This window comes from Haemaphysalis longicornis, unplaced genomic scaffold, assembly GCF_048455015.1.
Source record: "Haemaphysalis longicornis isolate Haplotype H1 unplaced genomic scaffold, Haemaphysalis longicornis Haplotype H1 scaffold_9, whole genome shotgun sequence".
Classification (NCBI taxonomy): domain Eukaryota; kingdom Metazoa; phylum Arthropoda; class Arachnida; order Ixodida; family Ixodidae; genus Haemaphysalis; species Haemaphysalis longicornis.
In genome coordinates this window covers 43,197,801-43,216,974 of record NW_027526460.1, presented here as the reverse complement: position 1 = coordinate 43,216,974, position 19,174 = coordinate 43,197,801, and the positions used below count along the sequence as shown (strand labels likewise).

General features: G+C 48.4%; 1 protein-coding gene across 1 annotated transcript; it reads left to right on the top strand.

Moving 5' to 3' along the window:
- Positions 1 to 1,833: 1,833 nt before the first annotated feature.
- LOC144153941 (uncharacterized) lies at positions 1,834 to 16,044 on the top strand. Its single transcript, XM_077685715.1, has 6 exons — positions 1,834 to 2,041; positions 5,475 to 5,554; positions 7,881 to 7,964; positions 14,903 to 14,935; positions 15,151 to 15,189; positions 15,953 to 16,044. Exons 1-6 carry the CDS (start codon positions 1,870 to 1,872, stop codon positions 15,980 to 15,982), a joined length of 438 nt encoding a protein of 145 aa, XP_077541841.1. The 5' UTR covers positions 1,834 to 1,869; the 3' UTR covers positions 15,983 to 16,044.
- The last annotated feature ends 3,130 nt before the right edge of the window (positions 16,045 to 19,174 follow it).

Here is a 19,174-nt window from a genome sequence, read left to right as displayed (position 1 = left end):
CCTTTCTGCTCCAAATACACTTTCCATCGGTTGAGAACTGTGTGCTGTATGACTTTTATGACGCACGATGTCAGCGATACGGAGCGGAGGTTGTCGAGGCTAGGCGGTTTGCCGGGTTTCAGGATTGGGATCGTCTTCGCGGTCTTCCAACGGCGCTGGACGCTGCCTCGCCGCAAGCAGCAGTTGATGCAGTCTGCCAGTTGTTGCACCGAGCGGTCGTCGAGATTCTTCAGGGCGCGGTTCGACACCCGGTCGGGGCGCAGGGCTGACCTGCTGTTGAGTTCGTGCAGTGCTGTTCTTATCTTGGCCGTCCGCCGCACTGCACAGCTCATTCCACTGCTGGTGGTTGAGCGTATGGCAGTGCTCCTCAATGCTGCGATTGTGCTCCGCAACCCTCTTTCTGAGTCTCGGTCTATATGTCATTCATCTCGCCAGGATGGAATTCTTCGCTGATCCAAATGCTCTTTCAACGTGCTTGTGAGACCCCAAACTACTGCCCGTATGTCATAACCGGACACACACTAGTTATATACCAGTTTCTATAATGATGGACGTTGGTTACTACCGAACATTTCAAGACTCTTTCCGAATTCTACCCAGCCCAAATTAGTTCTGTGCCTAAATTCTTTGCCATGGTTTTGATCTGCGCGAACTATTTGCCTAAGATTGTTATAACTGCTATCGACTTGCTGAAGTATGTCATTGCTGGTACGTCGATTGTATCGTTCAGTATGTCGTTTGTATCGTAAGAGGTGTGAGTACCGTCAAGGCGCAAGTACTGCGGCTTTCCCCCCCGCCTGTTCACCCACTGTACGTTATTGGAAATAAACTTGAACTTCAACTTTAACTTCAACCTATTTTGAATGGGCGTTGCTCTCCATTTTTGTAGACAATTACCTTGTATTTGTGGGCGTTAATTTTTGTTCCCGCATCTACGCTTTTTGGTTAAAGATCCCGACGCATTTCACGTAAGTGTACTTTTTACCGAAGGTCTAAATTTATCTATTACGATGATTGAACGTTTTAACTGTGCCAAATATGATTTTTTTGGCATATAAAAGCGTTGCAGAGTTGGTATTTCTGACAAATTTTGTTATTTTTTTTATCGCATAATGCCAGTTGGTTAGATAGACCTTTGTGGTTTTGTTTGTTCATTTTTATTGCATTTAGATATTATATTTACATTCTTAATGTTTTCTTTTGACCGATAATTGACATTTAAACCATTATGACCTATGACTTTAAACCATTATGACCACTATGACCTGACATTTAAACCATTACTACCTGTCTTAGCCTCGCAAATATCGCTTTTTTTCTACTGATAGAAAGCATTACACTTTTGGCGGCTAGAGTACTTAGCAAAGAATGCTTACGCATGAAAAAGGGAAAGCGAGAAGGGGAGAGAGACTCGATGCGGCTTAAATTAGTAAAAGGCTCTGCGACTTCTGCGAAAGAATGTTTTTTTTTTATTCTAACCCTTCAGCAGCAAATCCATCTCCACATTTTAAGGGCGCAGAAATACTCTTGAGTGCTGGCTTACCCTTGTAAGCGGCAGCTGAGCTAGAAGGCTGGACGGTCTGCGGAGGGTAATAAATTTTGGCGGGGGGAATGGCCAATTATTTTCCTCCGTGCAAGAAAAAACACAGGATGAAAAGGGGGAAAATACTAGAAGTAAGCTCACAACTTCAGAGGGACCGTTTTTCATTGCAAGGTCTTCTCTGTAAAATCACTTTTTCTATTTACCTTTTTATGAGAGGATATGGAAAAATTCTGGCCTCATGCGCCGTGAACAATACTTCTTGCTCTATATTGTACATCACCAGTGTGATGTACCCCCGTGAATGCATTAAAGGAGAGGCCACTCCAATGCGGGTCAGCGTCATTCGAAAGCAAGTCATGGGAGCCAGGCATGGTCTCCTGTTTCTGCTCGCCGTTTACGGCCTTTTTGTGGCCAACGTAGACGCTAAGACCTTCAACGAGTTTCGGAAGGAGCTCCTCACCTTTAATCCGGCCACATTGAAACCACAATGCAAGACAGGTAGGTTTGCAGATGCGAAATGTAGTAGTTATTTCGAAAAAGGAGTAAAACTGCTCAAGGATCAAAGTTGGAACCGAGTTCAAATGTTCTAAAACAGAAACAGAAGGCTTGAGGTTAGCGCCCTCAAAACTATCTACTACACTTACATCAGAAGTGTGACCGCGTGATAGTGAATCCGGACGCTATTGCAGAACAATTTAACGAAAATTTCCGTACTGTTGTTTCCGTTTCTACCTGCCCCCAAACCACTGGAGTTCGCTTTCCACCTCCAGAAGGTTAATTTAATTCCCAAAATGGTGTCCTCATTTCACTCCTGCGACTTTAGTCGAATCCTCACCTGGTCCAGATTGTATCCCAAATGCGTTTTAGCGACGCTATGCCGAAACTCTGGCTAAGTTTCTAGTCTTGATATTTCAATGTTCCATCAAATCAGCATCCTTGCCAATCCATTTGAAGCTGCGCCGTGTTTTTTTCCAATTTTAAAAAAGGGTAACCCTCAGCTTATTTTGAACTATCGACCGACTTTTTTGACGCTTTCCTACTGTAGAATGTTGGAACATATAATTTCAACATGCATTACTAACTTTCTTGATGAACATCACATCTTATGAAAGTTTCAGCATGGTTTCAGAAAAGGGTTTGCTACCGTCACTCAACTTGTTTCCGTTCATTTCTTTACATCTGTTCTTGATAAGGCTGACCAGGTTGACGTCATCGGCTTAGATTTCCGCAAGGCGTTTGACCATTATTCCCATGATAAATTGATTCACAAACTGCAGCTCCCCGGACTTCCAAATTAACTAATCGCATGGGTATCGGCTTGCTTAACATACCGTAGACAGTATGTTGAATTAAATGGGCAATCTTCCGACCTTCTTTCTGTATATTCTGGAGTTCCGCAGGGCAGTGTACTGGGGTCCATGCTTTTCTTCATTTATTGTAATGATATAGTGGATATTATTCGTGACCCAGTCCAAATCCACCTTTTTACTGACGGTAGCATTCTTTTTCCTGACATTCAATCCCAAGATAATAATCTCGCTCTAAATACGGCGCTTAGCAATGTTCTTGCGTGGTGCAATAAATGGGGTACGGAAACAGACTTGGACAAATCAGTCTTCGAATTTCAAACAAAAAAAAGCCTATTCTGTTTAAATATTCCACTTCAAACCACCCCTCAATTGAAGTTAATGAATATAAGTATCTTGGGATAACGTTAACAAACATTTAAGGTGGAATACGCACATTGCTAATGTCGCTTGGTCCGCTTTCCGCAAATTGTGCCTTTTAAAGCATAAACTTTGAGAAGCTCCATCCCAGGTGAAGCTGTTAGCGTACAACACACTCATACGCCCTAAAATGGAATGCGCGTGCGTTGCCTGGGACACCATAGAAAAAAGAACATCAACTCACTTGAAAAAATTGAGAGGCGTGCGGTGCGCTTTATATACTCCTTATATAGCAGAAATGTCTCAGTTACTAAAACAATGAAAAACCACGGGATTGTAAACTTGGAATCGCGACAAAAGTTTATTAACTGTAAGTTTCCTTATCCTCTTACTAACCGTAAGCTCGGTCTTGACCCTTCCCACTATCAACGCGGCGCAATCGTCATTCCCACGCTTTATCTCTCACGCCGCTTCTCGCTCAGACCGATTTCTTTAAATTTTCCTTCTTCCCATGAACAGTCAACGATTGGAATAACACTTCTGTGGAAGACCTGCTACCTGTAGAGCGCCTTGAACCCAGTGTGTAAAATGGATACCTGACGTGTTTTAATCGTCATAGCCGCTTTTCTACGATTCATTTTGCTGGCCGTTTCGTCGCGTTTCTTCACTGTTGTTCCCTCTTGTTGTACCTTTGAGTTACTGATATTATCTATTTATTGGCTCATCATGTATATTTTGCAGTATGTACACAAGATGGCTTTTGTGGTTTTTTTTGTGTGGGTGTGTGTGTGTGTGTGTGTGTGTGATATACATGTGATATATGTGGCCCTCCTTCTCGGGCTAATAACCTGCGGTATTTCGTAATAATTAATTAATTGATTACCTAATTACTTACTTAATTATTTAATTCATAATAGTAGAAGGCAAAATGAACGCACCGAGCTGCGGAGAATGCTGGGAAGTCAAAATTACGTCCATTTGATCAGATAATAAAGCTAATGCTTTAAATAATAATATTCATTTTCATTCGTAATATTCCATTCATAACAATATTAATATTCATTCATAATGCCAACAAGGTGGAGTTCCTGTCCGCCACTTGACTTTTTGTTAATCGCAAGCATTGATATCAGGGACGTTGCTTCTTGGTGATCACCCTGTATTAAGTGCGTTCGCAGGAATGCCCGAAATTTCTTGAAAGCATTTTCTAACATGGACCCAATTTTATTGGGGATTATTGTACATTCGCTTACTTAATAGAAGCAACGATATCTTCTTAACTTAATTCATAATTTTTGTGAAAGTTGGATGGCATCGGGTTTTATATGAGAACTTGTGTAGGGCTTGTTATTTCGAGTGGAACTGGAATGGAAGGCGCGTTAATAATCAGCTACAAAATTGCAGGAGGAGAGCTGACAGACTTTACCGAAAATTCATATTCACCAACCATCTGAAGTAACAAACCGCATTCTGCAGGGTTGACCTCTTCCATTTGGCTAAAAACATCATCTCTCTCTCTCTCTCTCTCTCACTATCTACACAGAATTTTATTCTTTCTCACATGGCAATATATGTACGGTGTTAAAGGCTGCAACGTACAAAAAACAGCTGTGATAGATCCAAAATAAAACGCCCAGTGAAGCAGCTCCATATTAATAATAAACTCACCTCCCATGCACTCACTCGAAAGGGAATCGATGGCCGGCGCATGTGTGAGCTTATTATAGGGGGAAGCAACTTTTTCCATCTTCCTACTGCCATTGGAGGAGGAGAAGTAGCTTCATACAAATATAATCAACTACAGAGTAGTAAATGCGAACTGAAGCCCTGATTCGAATCGCTGTGCACCCCGCGCCGATGGGCTGGCCAATCCCTTACAAGAGTTTTCACTCAAATCGTAGTTCAACGGTTATCGTCTAACTAGTTAACTGCGCCCTTCGTTATTCCTTTGTGGAAACCACATTGCTATATTTAGCCAACGTAAAGCTGCAATTGGCCATAAGACAGTGCATTCCGCGTATTGGTTTGTTTCACACCGTTCTTCCACCTCGTAAAACTAGTTAAGCAAGACAAAACTGTCTAATTTTGTAGTGTTATGGGGCGTATGTCGCGTCATTACGTCATATTCACCCTCCCTGAAATAATAAACCCGAAGAATGAAATGAAACAACACTGAAAACATTCTTTTGCCACAACGCATCATGACTTTTTAACTTGCCCTGACTCGTCATTAGGGATAACTAATCTGGTGCGACTTGTTTCAGTGTTTTCTAAGTGCGGCCCGAAGCTCTTCAGTATGATCAGCGTGCTGGATAACGTGAACAAGCGCTGGAAAGAATTCGAGGTAAGCTGGCGCTGCTCTCAATCGCGACTTGTTCTGACACCGCACAAGGCAAACGAACCGAACACTCGCCCTTTAATGAATAAAAGCCTCACTATGCTTTAAATGTGCGGCCTTAGTTAGCATGGATGTAACTGAATATTTCTTGTAATGTTTTTATATGCGTAATGGCGCCGATGTACTCCAATGCAGCAAGGCGTAGCTTGTCTGAAAGGTAATAAGATATTGCCACGAAGCATGCCTTTGTTTTGTGTACTTATGTTTTTTGTGTCCGGTGTCTGTCCGCGCCCGGCTGTGTTATCAGTGTTCGAAGCGGGGAAAGCCTCATGTTACCCTTCTTTTGTATGCCGCGCAGGCTATCTGATTTGATAGGGGGAGCGTCACTCCTTGTCGTCCCTAGACTAGAATAATCGAAGTGCTTGCGACCCGATCGCACGCAGAAAAATAAATGCCCCCGGGCCGTACGCGCTCGTCATTCTATCTGCCGAAACTCTCCTGTGCACGTCACTTTGTTAACTGCTCCTTCGCCGCTTGTGTATTCCTTGAGTCCCTAGCGGAGCACAAGTTCGCTAAACTTTTTGTTCCTTGAAGAAGCCTGCGTCATCTTTGGCTACGTGATAATATCGGCGAAACCGTTTCATTTGTATAATTGCTGTGCGGTTACTTAAATTTGGTGTTGACGTCGTGCACCCTGCGTTTATACCCTAAAATTCTCCTGTCATTCGGTTACATCCCTGCATAGGAAATACTAACAAAATGGTCCACCTACTTGATGATATTAGGTGCTTTATTTGAGCACGCGTTTTTATAGCGCGGCACCATCGATGAAAATGGCAGCATGCCATTCAAGCATAAGCCGGCTTTGAAACCGCGCTACCGCATGTGCGTATATTACAAGCATGCGTGTAACACATAATGACTTAAGTACATAGAGTACAGATAATTCGCAAGTACGGATGGAGCACGGATAATTCATAGGTACATAGAGGTAACACATGACGTTCATAAATGATTATTCATGCGGGGGGGAACAGGACTGTCGCTATCTTTACAAAATGAGGTTGTCATGAGCCCGAATATGCTGGCACCATGTCTGCCGCCAACTAAACAGCGCGTATACATAGCGTGTTGCTATTGCATTTCTTCTGCGCAACTCTGTAGGGGCTTGAAAGGAACGTGTCAGCTTGTGTTTAAAAATGGTTCACTGATATAATTTCATATTACTTCCTACTCTGACACCTAGGGATATTTTCGCATAATCTTTGATTGATTGTAGGGTTTAACGCGCCGACGCAGCGCAGGCGAAGAAGCGCGGGGTAGTGGAGGGCTCCGGATGAATTTTGACCGCCTGAGGATCTTCAACGTGCGCCGAAATCTCGTACACACGGGCGTTTTTGCTTTTCGCCTCCATCAGAAAAGCGGCCACCGCTGCCGGGAATCGCACCCGCGACCTCGTGCTCAGCAGCGCAACGGCTTAGCCACTGAGCCACCGCGGTGGGTTCGCATAATCTCTCAGCACTGGACTTTTCACACAGATAATTGCGTCCCGCAACCCACCAGGGTGTGCAAAATGGCACTGCTGATCTGGTGACAAACATCAGCACAACGTGCCATATAAAGTGTGCATCTTCAAGTGCGTAGGCACAAGTCAGTTGACGTTTTTCCCAGCAACTTGATTTGATTTGATTGTGGGGTTTAACGCGCCGACGCAACGCAGGCGATGAGGCGCGCCGTAGTGGAGGGCTCCGGATTAATTTTGACCACCTGGGGATCTTTATCGTGCGCCGAAATCTCGAACACACGGGCGTTTTTGTTTTCCGCCTCCATCAGAAAAGCGGCCGCCGCGGCCGGGAATCGAACCCGCGACCTCGTGCTCAGCAGCGCAACGCCTTAGCCACTGAGCCACCGCGGCGGGTTTTTCCCAGCAACTTGTCGTTCAAGCGCGACGTAGTGGAGACTAATTTAAAGCGCTTCACTTGAACCCTATTCTTTAATGTTACGCTATGTTCAGACTACCGACGCAAAAGCCGTGCCATTATCTATGGACGCGAAAAACCGGCATCTCACGCAGTTCGCTTGGCTGAGGCGTGAAATAACGTCATTCTTTTAAGTTATTACAACAGTTGCGGCAACAGCCTGAACCCGGCCTGAGCCTAAATCTCGTACTAACTGGTGTTCTCGATATCCACTTGCGTAAGCAAAGTAGTCTCTTAGAAGTTAGAATGGATTTCGTAACAACCACCACGTTCCGAGGATTAGAAACCTACAGCTACTAAGCCGGGCTTCTTTTTCTTCGCACTACTACAAAATTACACCCTTGATTTTTCAGTCCGCGCCCTGCATGAAGCAGTTGTTCGCCGACGGCTATCCTGACTACAGCCAGGATTGTTCAAAAGATGGCCTATATGGGCGGGTAAGCTGTGAGTTCGCTTTGCATAGCCACGTAACATAGCCTACGGTAAGTTTCATGCAGCAAAGACCGTGTACCAGGCGCACGGGGGCAGTTGTTATCACGTACTGGAATTGATGCAATGGGCAAACAAAGAAAAGCTGCGTAAGGTACCCATTTGTATAAAAAAATGTCGCACACTATAAAACAACGGAGGGTAATGAGACACATACGTTATTGACAGGACTGCTGAGCAAATTTGGAACAACATGCGCCGATATATATCTGGCGAAATTTGCCGACGATATTTATAACTCGAGGCAAGATTTGTAGATTTTTGTGCGTGATGTTTGTTATTACCCACTTTCTTTTTTAAAAAAGTGCCGGTGTTAACTTTAGAATCAGCTACTAAACGCTAACGGGTGAATTGAAAATAATTAACCCGCATAGTGCCAAAGCTATGCGCACCTGTAAGAACCGCCTAGCTTACGATGAACACAACTAAGCCGCTCTGTTGGCTCCACAAACGCCCTAGAAAAAATGGTTTTAAAGCCCACCTCTACATAGATATTAAGGATGGTCTTCAGTGTCATTAGGCCGTAAACTATCTAATCCCTCTGCACTTGATTTCGGGTTTTCAACTGAAGCCTAAATTTTAAGAGGTTGCAAAACGGGATTGCACGGCATATATATCACGAGATCGAGCACTTTTGGTGTCATTGAGAGGAGGCGCTGCGATCGCCGCAGTGAGCGGACGTGTCTCACATCGGCTCCGACGGTTATGATTATTTGTGCCTAGCCAATTGGAAATATCGACGAACTTCTGCTATAGGGCAACGCTGCTCGACCTACGGAATCGATCGACACCAATTTCGAGTGAGCTGCATCGATTTTCATCTATTTACTGGCGAAGACAGATCGGCCAACGTGGTCGGCCAGCTAGGCCTAACCTAGGCCTAGCACGACTTCGGGCCGGGCGCGTCGACGACGGCCGCCATGACGGAGATGGCAGCTACATTGGAGGAGATGACGACAATGGACATCGGCACCACTTTTCTACCTGAAGATAGCCCTCAAGCACCTACGATGCACGTGAACCACGACCACGGACGGGTGGCGGTAGCAGTTACCGGCACGGACCCAACGACGGAGGAAGAAGACGACGAGGGATGGCAGGTGGCGAGGCGGCGGATGCGGCGGCAGGCGATCGGGGCGGCCGGCGGCGATGGCGGCCGCGGCGGCAGCGGTGAGTCGGTCCCTGTTGCTTTGGCTACTCCTCCTGCAGCCTCTATAAATCAGGCGCGTTTCGCGAAGCAAGTCGCGGTTAGACTCACCAAGGCAGCACGCATGCCGCATGCGCTGCCGAAAGAGGAGATCAAAATCATACTTAGGCCACGTGGCGGGCTAAACGTGGCGCGCACCGAGGCAACTAAGCTCATGGAAGCCATTTTCGCGACGGCGGGAACTACCTTACAGGAGTCTAGAAAAGACACTATTTGCACCAATAATGCTCAGAACATCATCGTGATAAGTACCCCGCACGAACATAGGGCTCGAATGTACACAGGCATTCGCCAGCTCAGAATCGCGGGTAGGGAATACGAGGTCAGCGCGTACTCGTCGGCGCCAGACGGCACCGTAAAGGGCGTCATTCGAGGCATCTCGCTATCAGATACGAAGCAGGACTTACAAGAAAATATCGTGAACGAAGCGAACCCACTCGCGCTCGAAGCGCACAGGATCGGAAACACCACCACGGTAATAGTGGCCTTCGCGGGTACGAAAGTACCTAACGTAGTGAAATACGGAGCTGTGCTAACGAGATGTACCTTATACAGACAACACTACGAGGTGTGCCACTGCTGCGGCAGACTAGGTCACCGCGCAGACGTGTGTCCCTATCCGGACACCGAGATATGCTTTGCGTGCGGAGCGCCCAACCCGGGCCCCACACACGAACAAGAATGCACACCCCGCTGCAAGCTATGCGGCGGGGCGCACCCCACCGGGGTGGCGGGATGCAAGAATCGTTACAAGACCCCACACGTGGTCAAGCAGCGCCGATGGGAGCGCAAGCGGGCGGAGGAGCAGCGGCGAGCGCCGCCATTAGGCCTAGCCGACTTCCCGCAGCTGCGAACGGTCGGAAATGGCGCGAAACGGACGCCACATAGAAACGCTGACGTCAACAGAGCGGCGGCGGCAACAACAACAACGGCTGGCGGCGCTCCGGCAGCACCCGGAGGAGGCGAAACGAGCCGCCGTAGTGGCAATGGAAATCAGGTCAAGCCCAGCCCGAGAGAGGGCGTGACGTGGGCTGCCGCCGTGACCGAGCCACGACCGAAGCGGGAAGCCAACCCGCAGGAACTCAAGAGTAATGCACCGCAACAACAACCACCGCAACCAACTCCGGAGATGATTGCACTCCGCAATGAAAACGCGCGCCTTAAAGCACAACTCGCACAACAAGAGCGGCATCTACAAGAGGTCAGCAGGAAGCTAGACATGCTCCTTGCCGACCAACAGCCGCAACATCAGCAACACCAAATCCCAGATCTATCACCAAGGACAGCGCACAGACAGGCACAGAGACAAGCGCGAGCCCAGGAGCAAGAGCAAGACCAAGAACAAATGCAGACGCAGGAACCCGAACAGGCACGCGCCGCCGAACCGCGAGTCGCAGAACCAATTGAAGAAGAAACAACAACAACAACAACGACGCAGAACGGAAACACAACCGAAGAAGACTTCGGCCCCAGGGCGAAAAGACGTGCTACGGTGACAAACGCGATCGAAAGACGCCACCAGCAATTGGAAGAGCGCATGGACCGTTTTGGAATGGACCAGGAGGCAATCAACCGAAGACTAGCGGCGCTGGAGGCAACGACAGCAGACATGAACATTCGCATGACCAACATGGAACGCATACTAGCGCAAATACAACAACTTCTAACGCGACCCGACGAGCTAACCCACCAACAGCAGCAGCAGCAGCACCCAAGCAAGAGTCGTCCAACATGGCCCGAACAGCGATAACGCGAGAGCTCGTGGTGTGGCAGTGGAACGCGAACGGCCTGCGCAAAAAGAAGGCACTCTTACAACAGTACATCAGACAAGCCGGCCGGCGGCCAGACGTAATACTCCTACAAGAAACGCACAGCGAGGCTCCCCCGGGCCTGCCGGGGTACCGCTCCTACGCCAGCCCGCCCAGTGCAAGAACGACTGGGAAAGGTGCGGGACAAGGGGTGTGTACCCTGGTGAAGAAGGGACTCACATACATCGAGCACGGCCTGCTTCAAAACAGTGCCATCGAACACCTAGCTATCGAGGTCGTCACGGGCCGCAATCGAAAGGAGAGCGTCTTCATCGTGAACGCATACAGCAATCCCAAGCAATTCCAACAACGGTTTCGAACTCTTATGCACAAGACGAAGCAGTTGGCAGGGGACAACACCGCGCTCGTGTGCGGAGACTTCAACGCACCGCACACGGCGTGGGGGTACCCGAAGTCCACGACAAAGGGCCAAAGCCTTTACGAGGAAGCCATGGAAGCGGAGTATCAACTACTAAACAACCCATCGACACACACGAGACACGGCACATCCACGCAACGAGACACTAACCCAGACCTGGCATTCTGCAACGCCGCCGGGGCTCGCTGGCGAAACACGGGCGAAACGCTGGGCAGCGACCACTGCGTCCTCGAGATTGCGGTGCCGCTGCACGGCAAAGCGCCGACCCCCCGCAAGCAAGCGATGACGGACTGGACCAAGTACAGACAGAAGCTGGACGCCCTGACCGAGCACATAGAAGACATCGACGAATGGACGCGTGCTCTCAACACAGCGACACAAGCAGCCACAACAGAGGTGGAAGCGGATGAAGAGACCCCACAAGTCGACAGCCGATTAGCGCACCTGTTGGAGGCGCGACACTCGATGAGGGCCAGATGGAAACGACAACGCCACAACCGGAAGCTCCGCAAGCGCATCGCCTTGCTGAACATCGCGATTGAGAAACACAGCGAGGTGCTCTGCCGTCAGCAATGGCAGGCGGTCTGTCAGGAAGCGGATGGCCAGATACACAAGAGTCGGACCTGGCACCTACTACGCCATCTATTAGACGAGAACAAGACGAAGGGGACACAACATCACGTCCTTGCCCGGACACTACACAAGGCGAAGCAGGATCTCGGCGAAGCTGAGGTACGCCGGCGAATCGACAACAAATACCTCCCACCCACTCCGCCAACCCCCCTCCCGAGTTACGCGGGCGAGGCCAACGCCAAGCTCGATGCCGACATCGAGGAATGGGAGGTCCGGGCAGTCATTCAAACCATCAACTGCAAGTCAGCACCGGGGCCGGACGGGGTGTCGAACAAAGCGCTGCGCAACCTCAGTGACGCGGCAATAACGGCGCTGACGGGATACTTCAACAAATGCTGGCGAGAGGGCAAACTCCCCACCAGCTGGAAAGAAGCCAGAACGGTTCTCATCCCAAAGCCAGGCAAGACGCCGAGTATCGACAACCTGCGACCCATCTCCCTGACGTCCTGCGTAGGGAAGGTTCTAGAACACGTCCTCCTAAACAGATGGCAAGCGTACCTGGAAGAAGAGGGCCTATATCCGGACACGATGCTGGGTTTCCGAGCCAAGCTCAGCACGCAGGACGCCATGCTGCTCATTAAGCACGAAGTCCTAGACCGACCGACCAGCTCCATGGACAATCGAGCGGTACTTGGCCTGGACTTGAAGAGCGCGTTCGATAACGTTCGCCACTCAGCCATCTTACAACAGGTCTCGCGCCTCAACATGGGGGAGCGTTCCTTCGCATACATCCGAGACTTCCTGACGGACCGCACCGCGACGATAGTGGCAGGAGACATGGAACTACCCAAGAAAAGTCTGGGAAGCACGGGAACACCGCAGGGCGCCGTGATCTCGCCGACGCTGTTCAACATAGTCATGATCGGGGTTGCTGAACGACTACAGAGCATCCCGAACGTCGGACACACCATTTACGCAGATGACATCACGCTGTGGGTGTCCGGCGGCAGTGACGGCGAGATCGAGGCGTCTCTGCAACGCGCCATCGACGAAGTCGAAGACCACCTGCAAGGCACGGGCCTCACGTGCTCCCCGACAAAGTCTGAACTACTGATCATACCACCGAAACGAAAGAGTCGAGGAAACAAGACGGAACCCGACATCAACCTCCGAACGCGAGACGGAACGACAATTCCGCGAACGAAGACGCTGCGTATCCTCGGGCTACACGTCGATGCACTCGGACACAACGGCCTCACCGTCACCAAGCTCGAAACGAAGATAATGACGGCAGTAAGACTCATCAAGAAAGTGGCAACAAGGCACGGAGGAATGAGAGAGGGCAACCTCCTGAAGCTGGTTCAGTCGTTTGCGATAAGCCACGTGGCCTACGTCGCGGCCTTCCACGACTGGTCAGCAGCGGAGAGTCGAAAGGTTGACGCTCTGATACGCAAAGCATATAAGATGGCACTAGGCCTTTACACACACACCAACACGGAGCGGCTCTTAGAGTTAGGAGTTCACAACACGTTGAGCGAAATAGCAGAGGCACAACGCACAGCGCAGTTTACGAGGTTAACACTGACTAGGACCGGCAGATCGATACTGCAGAGAGTAGGCTACCAAACGAGGCTGCAGGGGGAGGGGGACCGGGCGCCGCTGCTGTCGCTGCCGCGCGGGCTGCTCGGCCTCATGCAGATTCCGCCAGTCCCCAAGCACATGGATCCAGAGACGAATCGGGAACGCCGCCTTGCCAGGGCAAAGGCCCTCACGGCCACGCACGCGGCGGACACCAACGCCTACTACGTCGACGCGGCGGCGTACCCGAACCGCCAAGGCACGTACGCCGTGGCCGTGATAGCGGCGACCTCAGGGGAGCTGTACACGGCGGGCAGCGTGCGGGCCCAAGACCCCAGACAAGCGGAAGAGCTGGCCATCGCGCTTGCCCTGACTAACCCAAAGTGTGCGACAGTGCTGAGCGACTCACGCAGTGCGATCATAAACTACGCCACAAACAGAGTGTCCTCGTGCGCGTCCAGGGTGTGCGGGGCCCTACCACAACGAACAATGCCAGTGACCATCAAGTGGTTCCCGGCACACATGGGCCCGGTGGGAACGGGAGCGAACCGTAACGAGGAGGCAGACCGAGCAGCGCGCGTGCTCACCAGCCACGACGCTGCCCCGAGCCCTCGTCCTACGGAAGGCGAAGAAGAGGACGATCACACCGAGATGACGCCGATCGACACGTACAAGGAGGTGCTGGCTTGGTATCGGGAGGGCAGGAGAGCCTACCCGCCACCGCACCGAAATCTCACCCGAGGAGAGGCAGTGCTGATACGCCAACTACAGGTGCGCGCGATATGGACGCCAGTGTTCGCAAAACACGTGTGCCCTGAGATATACCAGACAGACGCGTGTGCGGTGTGCGGCGGCGACCGAGCTACCATGAAGCACATGCTCTGGGAATGCCAACCAACGGACTCAACCGCGGATCCGCTACCACCGCGCCTGCAAAGTGCGGTAACCAGCACGGACTATAATCTACAGCGAGAGGTCGTTCAGCTCGCGCTAGCGGCCATCGAGCGCCAGCGGCCGAACCCGCCTCCCCCCCCAGGAGGCCGGCGGTAGTAGGTAACCCTTTTCGCAGGCCAAATAAAGATGTTGTTTCTCTCTCTCTCTGGTGTCATTGATGATCCCAACACACCGACGGCATGCATTTCAAATGCAGAGTACAATAAAATTCGGGGGACAAACTTAAGAAAACAATACTTCATCAATGCATTTCATCGTTCCCTACTTTCAACCACCCGATATCACGATATAAAATATAAATACATTAAATGCGCTTGGCCGCAGTAACATTATGTTGCAGGAAACTGGAGAATGCTTAAACACGTTCATTTTGTATTTTGTTTTCAGGGAGCGAACTGCCTGCTCACCGAGGAAATATTGGTTGGTTACAAAATTGACCATTTTTTTCTTGCCCTCTCTTTCATCCTCTGAACAACCGTTCCCCAGTGCCGAGTAGCAAAGCGGGCACTATCCCTGGATAACCTGTCGGCCTTTCCTTTCGCTTTTCTGCTCCTCCTCCTATCATTTGTACTCAACTTCCTTCATATTCGTAATTTTAATCTTTGGCCTTCCTTCCAAATTCTATTTGTCTGCAGGATGTTTTTGGAGAGAAGGATAAAATAAAACCAGCACTGGTAAGACCGATACTTTCGTTTATAACGCGTTATATTTCTCCCGCCCATTTGCTCAAAGTATCGCCCAAGCAAGTATGAATGCCATATTTATGAAATAGCCCATCGCCTTTTATACGATGGTGAGCGTTGCTCTGCAATCATTTTGCTTCATTTACTTTCACGACTGTCGTGCTTTCAAAACAGTGAAGGAAAGGCAACTTGGGATGCCTGCTTGGTTGTTAGTTACTTTAGCATCTGTGATAAAAAAAAAAAAACTTTTTCGTACACAAATTTACCCGAAGCTGCAACTTTCGTCGTAACTGCCAGGGTAATACAAAACCAAATGCGTAAGTATTTTTCGCTGATATCAGGCTTTACTTTCGAACACTCCGGCTCTAAAAATCGCAAGACAAAAACTGCGCAGGAAATACGTTAAGTACGTAACGCCCGAAGACGTCATAAATAAAGTCGCTTGCTACGGCCTTATGGTCTAGCCAAAGCGTTATGTCAACGGTAAACGTGTGTATAAGTATTGTATCGTGTAACAAAGTATGGGCGACTAAACACCGGAACGAACGTGCGAGAATCAGAAGAAGTTTTATGAACCGGAGTCAACTTTTGCTGATTTTCGAATATTAAGGAGCTGTCCTTGTATGCCCAATTATCTGAATAGGCAGGATTTGCTCAACTTGCAATGTATTCAGACAAGACCTATATTAACTGAAGCATTGTGTACTCATGTCGCCGCGAATAATTGTTTATTCACTTTTATGCTCGTTTACAGCAATGCCTCCTCGATAACGCCAAGCCGTAAACTTTACAGTGGTGCTTCGTCCGAGAATGACTATAAAAAAGAATAAAATATATCTACTGTGATCCCACATGTCCATTTGTTTTTGCTCAGCATCCTGAGCAGCACACATTTTTCGACGTGTTTACTGGTGTCTTATTGTTCCTTGCCAACCTTGTAAGGTACTGATCTTCGTCACACACAAATGTGAACTTGTAGACGTTGAGAGCAGTATCTTAACCAAAGGGTACATGAAAACCAAATACAGCTTCGTTCAATTTGAAAAAAAAAATTGGCCTCTGGCAACTCATTCAGCTGCAGTTTGGCCACGAGAGACGCTTCATAACAAAAAAAAAAACGCAAAAATACTGAATAATTTTTGAATTTCGCGCTGCAGTCACGTAATCTTGACAGGTGTGACGTAATATGGGCCAGCATGGAAACGTAGTTATAAGTATTTAAATGTATGTTAGCATTCCAGTGACACGATCAAACAGAATTAGAGGCCCACAACAATTTCGCAGTCATGTTTCTTGGCAGCGGCTTTGATTGACGGCTGCCAATCCCACGAACAAGATTCTGTGACGTCATACAGAAATCGCTGGAAAGTGATTGGGGAGTCGCCATTGTTTCTATTTTTAATATCTCGATTATTTGTTTGAATATACCGATAGTGCGTGATTGTTATCGAAACAAAACGGTATTTTAATTCAACGAAACTTGTCTACACTGAACTAATTTCATTTGACATTTCCACGTGGCCAGCCGACACAGCGAAGTTCAACCGCACTCGCCACCTCACTCGAGAACTGCACCTCGCTATCTTGCTCCTTGCCTTCTGACCTATGAACTATGTCTGGTCTTCGCTCCTGATGCCGCCCCAAACTTCTACTAAAGTCTCTAAATATGGCAGCTCCCTTAGGAATAAAGAAACAGCAGAACGTTTTAATATTTAAAATTATTGCGGCAGCACCCTTTGATCATTCTAGAAAGGAGAACAAAATGTTAACTTTTTGCCCAGCACTCATTAAGAAATCGAGATAAAATTTTCAGCTAAGCTCCAAAAACCTTAGTTTCTTGCCAAGAGAAAACAAACAGCTTATCAAAACAAACCTACGCAACTTTTTGGATAGCTTCTTGTTTTAGAACATTTGTCCCAACTGGTAGAGAGAGAGAGGGGGGGAATAATCATTTACAGAGCCTAAGTGCTGACGGCAGGACACTCGCCCGGTGGAGGGTATCCCTGTTCCGGTATACCCATGCGACGACTTGCCATTCAGGCCCTCTTTACCAAGTATTTCTGGTGTCCAAGGTCCGGTTCGGCCGGACGAGCCATCTACTGCTCAATAGACGGGTAGAGGATCGGGAGTAGGTTTGAAATTTGTTGCCGATCTCCCATGCCTGGTTTTACAGGGTGGTACGAGTTCAGACCGAAATTACAAGGCGTCAGTTTTAAACAAAAAATAACTAAACATGCAAGGTTTCCATCAAATTAAGCACTCTTTCGAAGAAATTGATAACAACATAAGACATGATTTAGGTAAGGAGTGTATTAAATTTGTTCAAAAAAGACTTTCAAATCCGTGGTAGTCATTTGTTGTTCTAATTAACAAAATTTTTGGAGTGCGGCGCTTTTGCCTTTGTTATCAACATCTGAACAATGTCAGACTTTAGGGCTTAGCGCGTCGAAGCTACACCTGGGCTATTAGGCGCGTCTTAGTGGAGGACTCCGGATTAATTATGACCCCCTGGAGGTCCTTAACGTGCGTCGAAACCTCGAGTCTGAACAAAGTCACCAAGAAAGACGTGTATACATATTTTCTCTAGGGAACCATATTCTGAACAACTGAACTGATCAAGGCGAAAAAACGTTTTCATACGTCTACATTTGGCTCTTGATGACTTCAACCAAGAGAGGATGGCTTTACGTATTCATGGCCATTCCTTTCGGTTTACGTAATGTCAAACCCACATTAGAGTGAATGATGGTCTCTCTCGTTTGGAGGAGATAACCCTTTTCTTTTGTTGCGCCATTTCGCGACAATTCCTCGTTAACTTGAAGTCGGAAATCTCAAAATATCTGTTGTCAAACCTTTTTTTGTCCATGCACTTGCCTCGCATAGGCGTCATGTATTTGCCGCCCTTTATTTCAAAGCGCTTTTTTTTCGGGGAACCACGGGTATCACGAAATGTTCACAGAGAGGACACAAGGCAAAGTACCCTACAAAAAGATGATGAGGTCTCCGTTCAAACGCTTAGCTCCCACTACACGCCGAACGCGGTCCTGAACGGCAAATTTACGCTTTATGGGGCCGAGGTTCCCGTTACCGGAATGCTTTCCGACGCCTGCATCGCTAAGAGAGATGTGGGCGATGCAGACGATGAGGACGACGAAGAGGAGCCTCGAGAAGTGCCTACAACAGAAACAAAGATGCTGCACCTACTTCGCAGCAAGATAGAATGTAGCGGTGGTGACCAACAATTGATGTATTGGGAAGCTTGGACTTAACGTCCCCGTCTAAAGACCGTACCAAGGACGGGCGAGACTACGGGATCAGAGCTGTGTTAGCCCAACTGCAATCCGGTCATTACGTACATTATACTGTCATGTCCAAAGTTCAGTTATTCTATCCTCTTGCACTAGTGTCTTGCCCTGGCACGAGCAGTAAGCAATCCATGTCCCTTTCTGTAAAGCCGACCTTTTTCAGTTGTTACAGATCCTTAATACATTTCCTACTCTGCTTTTTAACCAACCAAATGGCCAAATCGCTGGGCTTTGAGCCTCCAGAAATGCTGTTTTGCCCGCAAATCGAACCAAATTTGCAAACGGTGTCTGCTCTCCGCTGTACAATACGTTCTCGGGACATATCCTTCGAGCGTCTTGCCTTTGACCCCTCATGTAGTCTTTATAATTGTGAAAGCTTTGAATATTCCACTTAGAGGAAAAACCACCGTTCGGTGTCTTGAAATGGCCGGCGGCTAAAAGAGAAGAAAATAAAAGTAAGTGCGTTAAAAATGAAATTAGAAAAACTCGAGACTGTACTAAAATTAAGCCCACGGCCAACTAAATGCGATCGAACACGCATTATCGACGCCACATCGGCTTCGTGGCCCCGGCTGACAAACGCTGGACTTTTGTGTTGCGGACCTTCGACACTGAAAACGTCGAGAAACGGTATACACGCAGCTCAACGTATACAATGTTTGATTTTGCTT

Bases quoted from the DNA above. Each gene is read 5' to 3' on its own strand.
- LOC144153941 (XM_077685715.1), top strand. From the start codon at position 1,870: ATGCGGGTCAGCGTCATTCGAAAGCAAGTCATGGGAGCCAGGCATGGT. The intron at 5,555-7,880 runs GTAAGCTGGCGC...TTGATTTTTCAG, and splicing joins AGCGCTGGAAAGAATTCGAG to TCCGCGCCCTGCATGAAGCA. The intron at 7,965-14,902 runs GTAAGCTGTGAG...TTTTGTTTTCAG, and splicing joins AAGATGGCCTATATGGGCGG to GGAGCGAACTGCCTGCTCAC.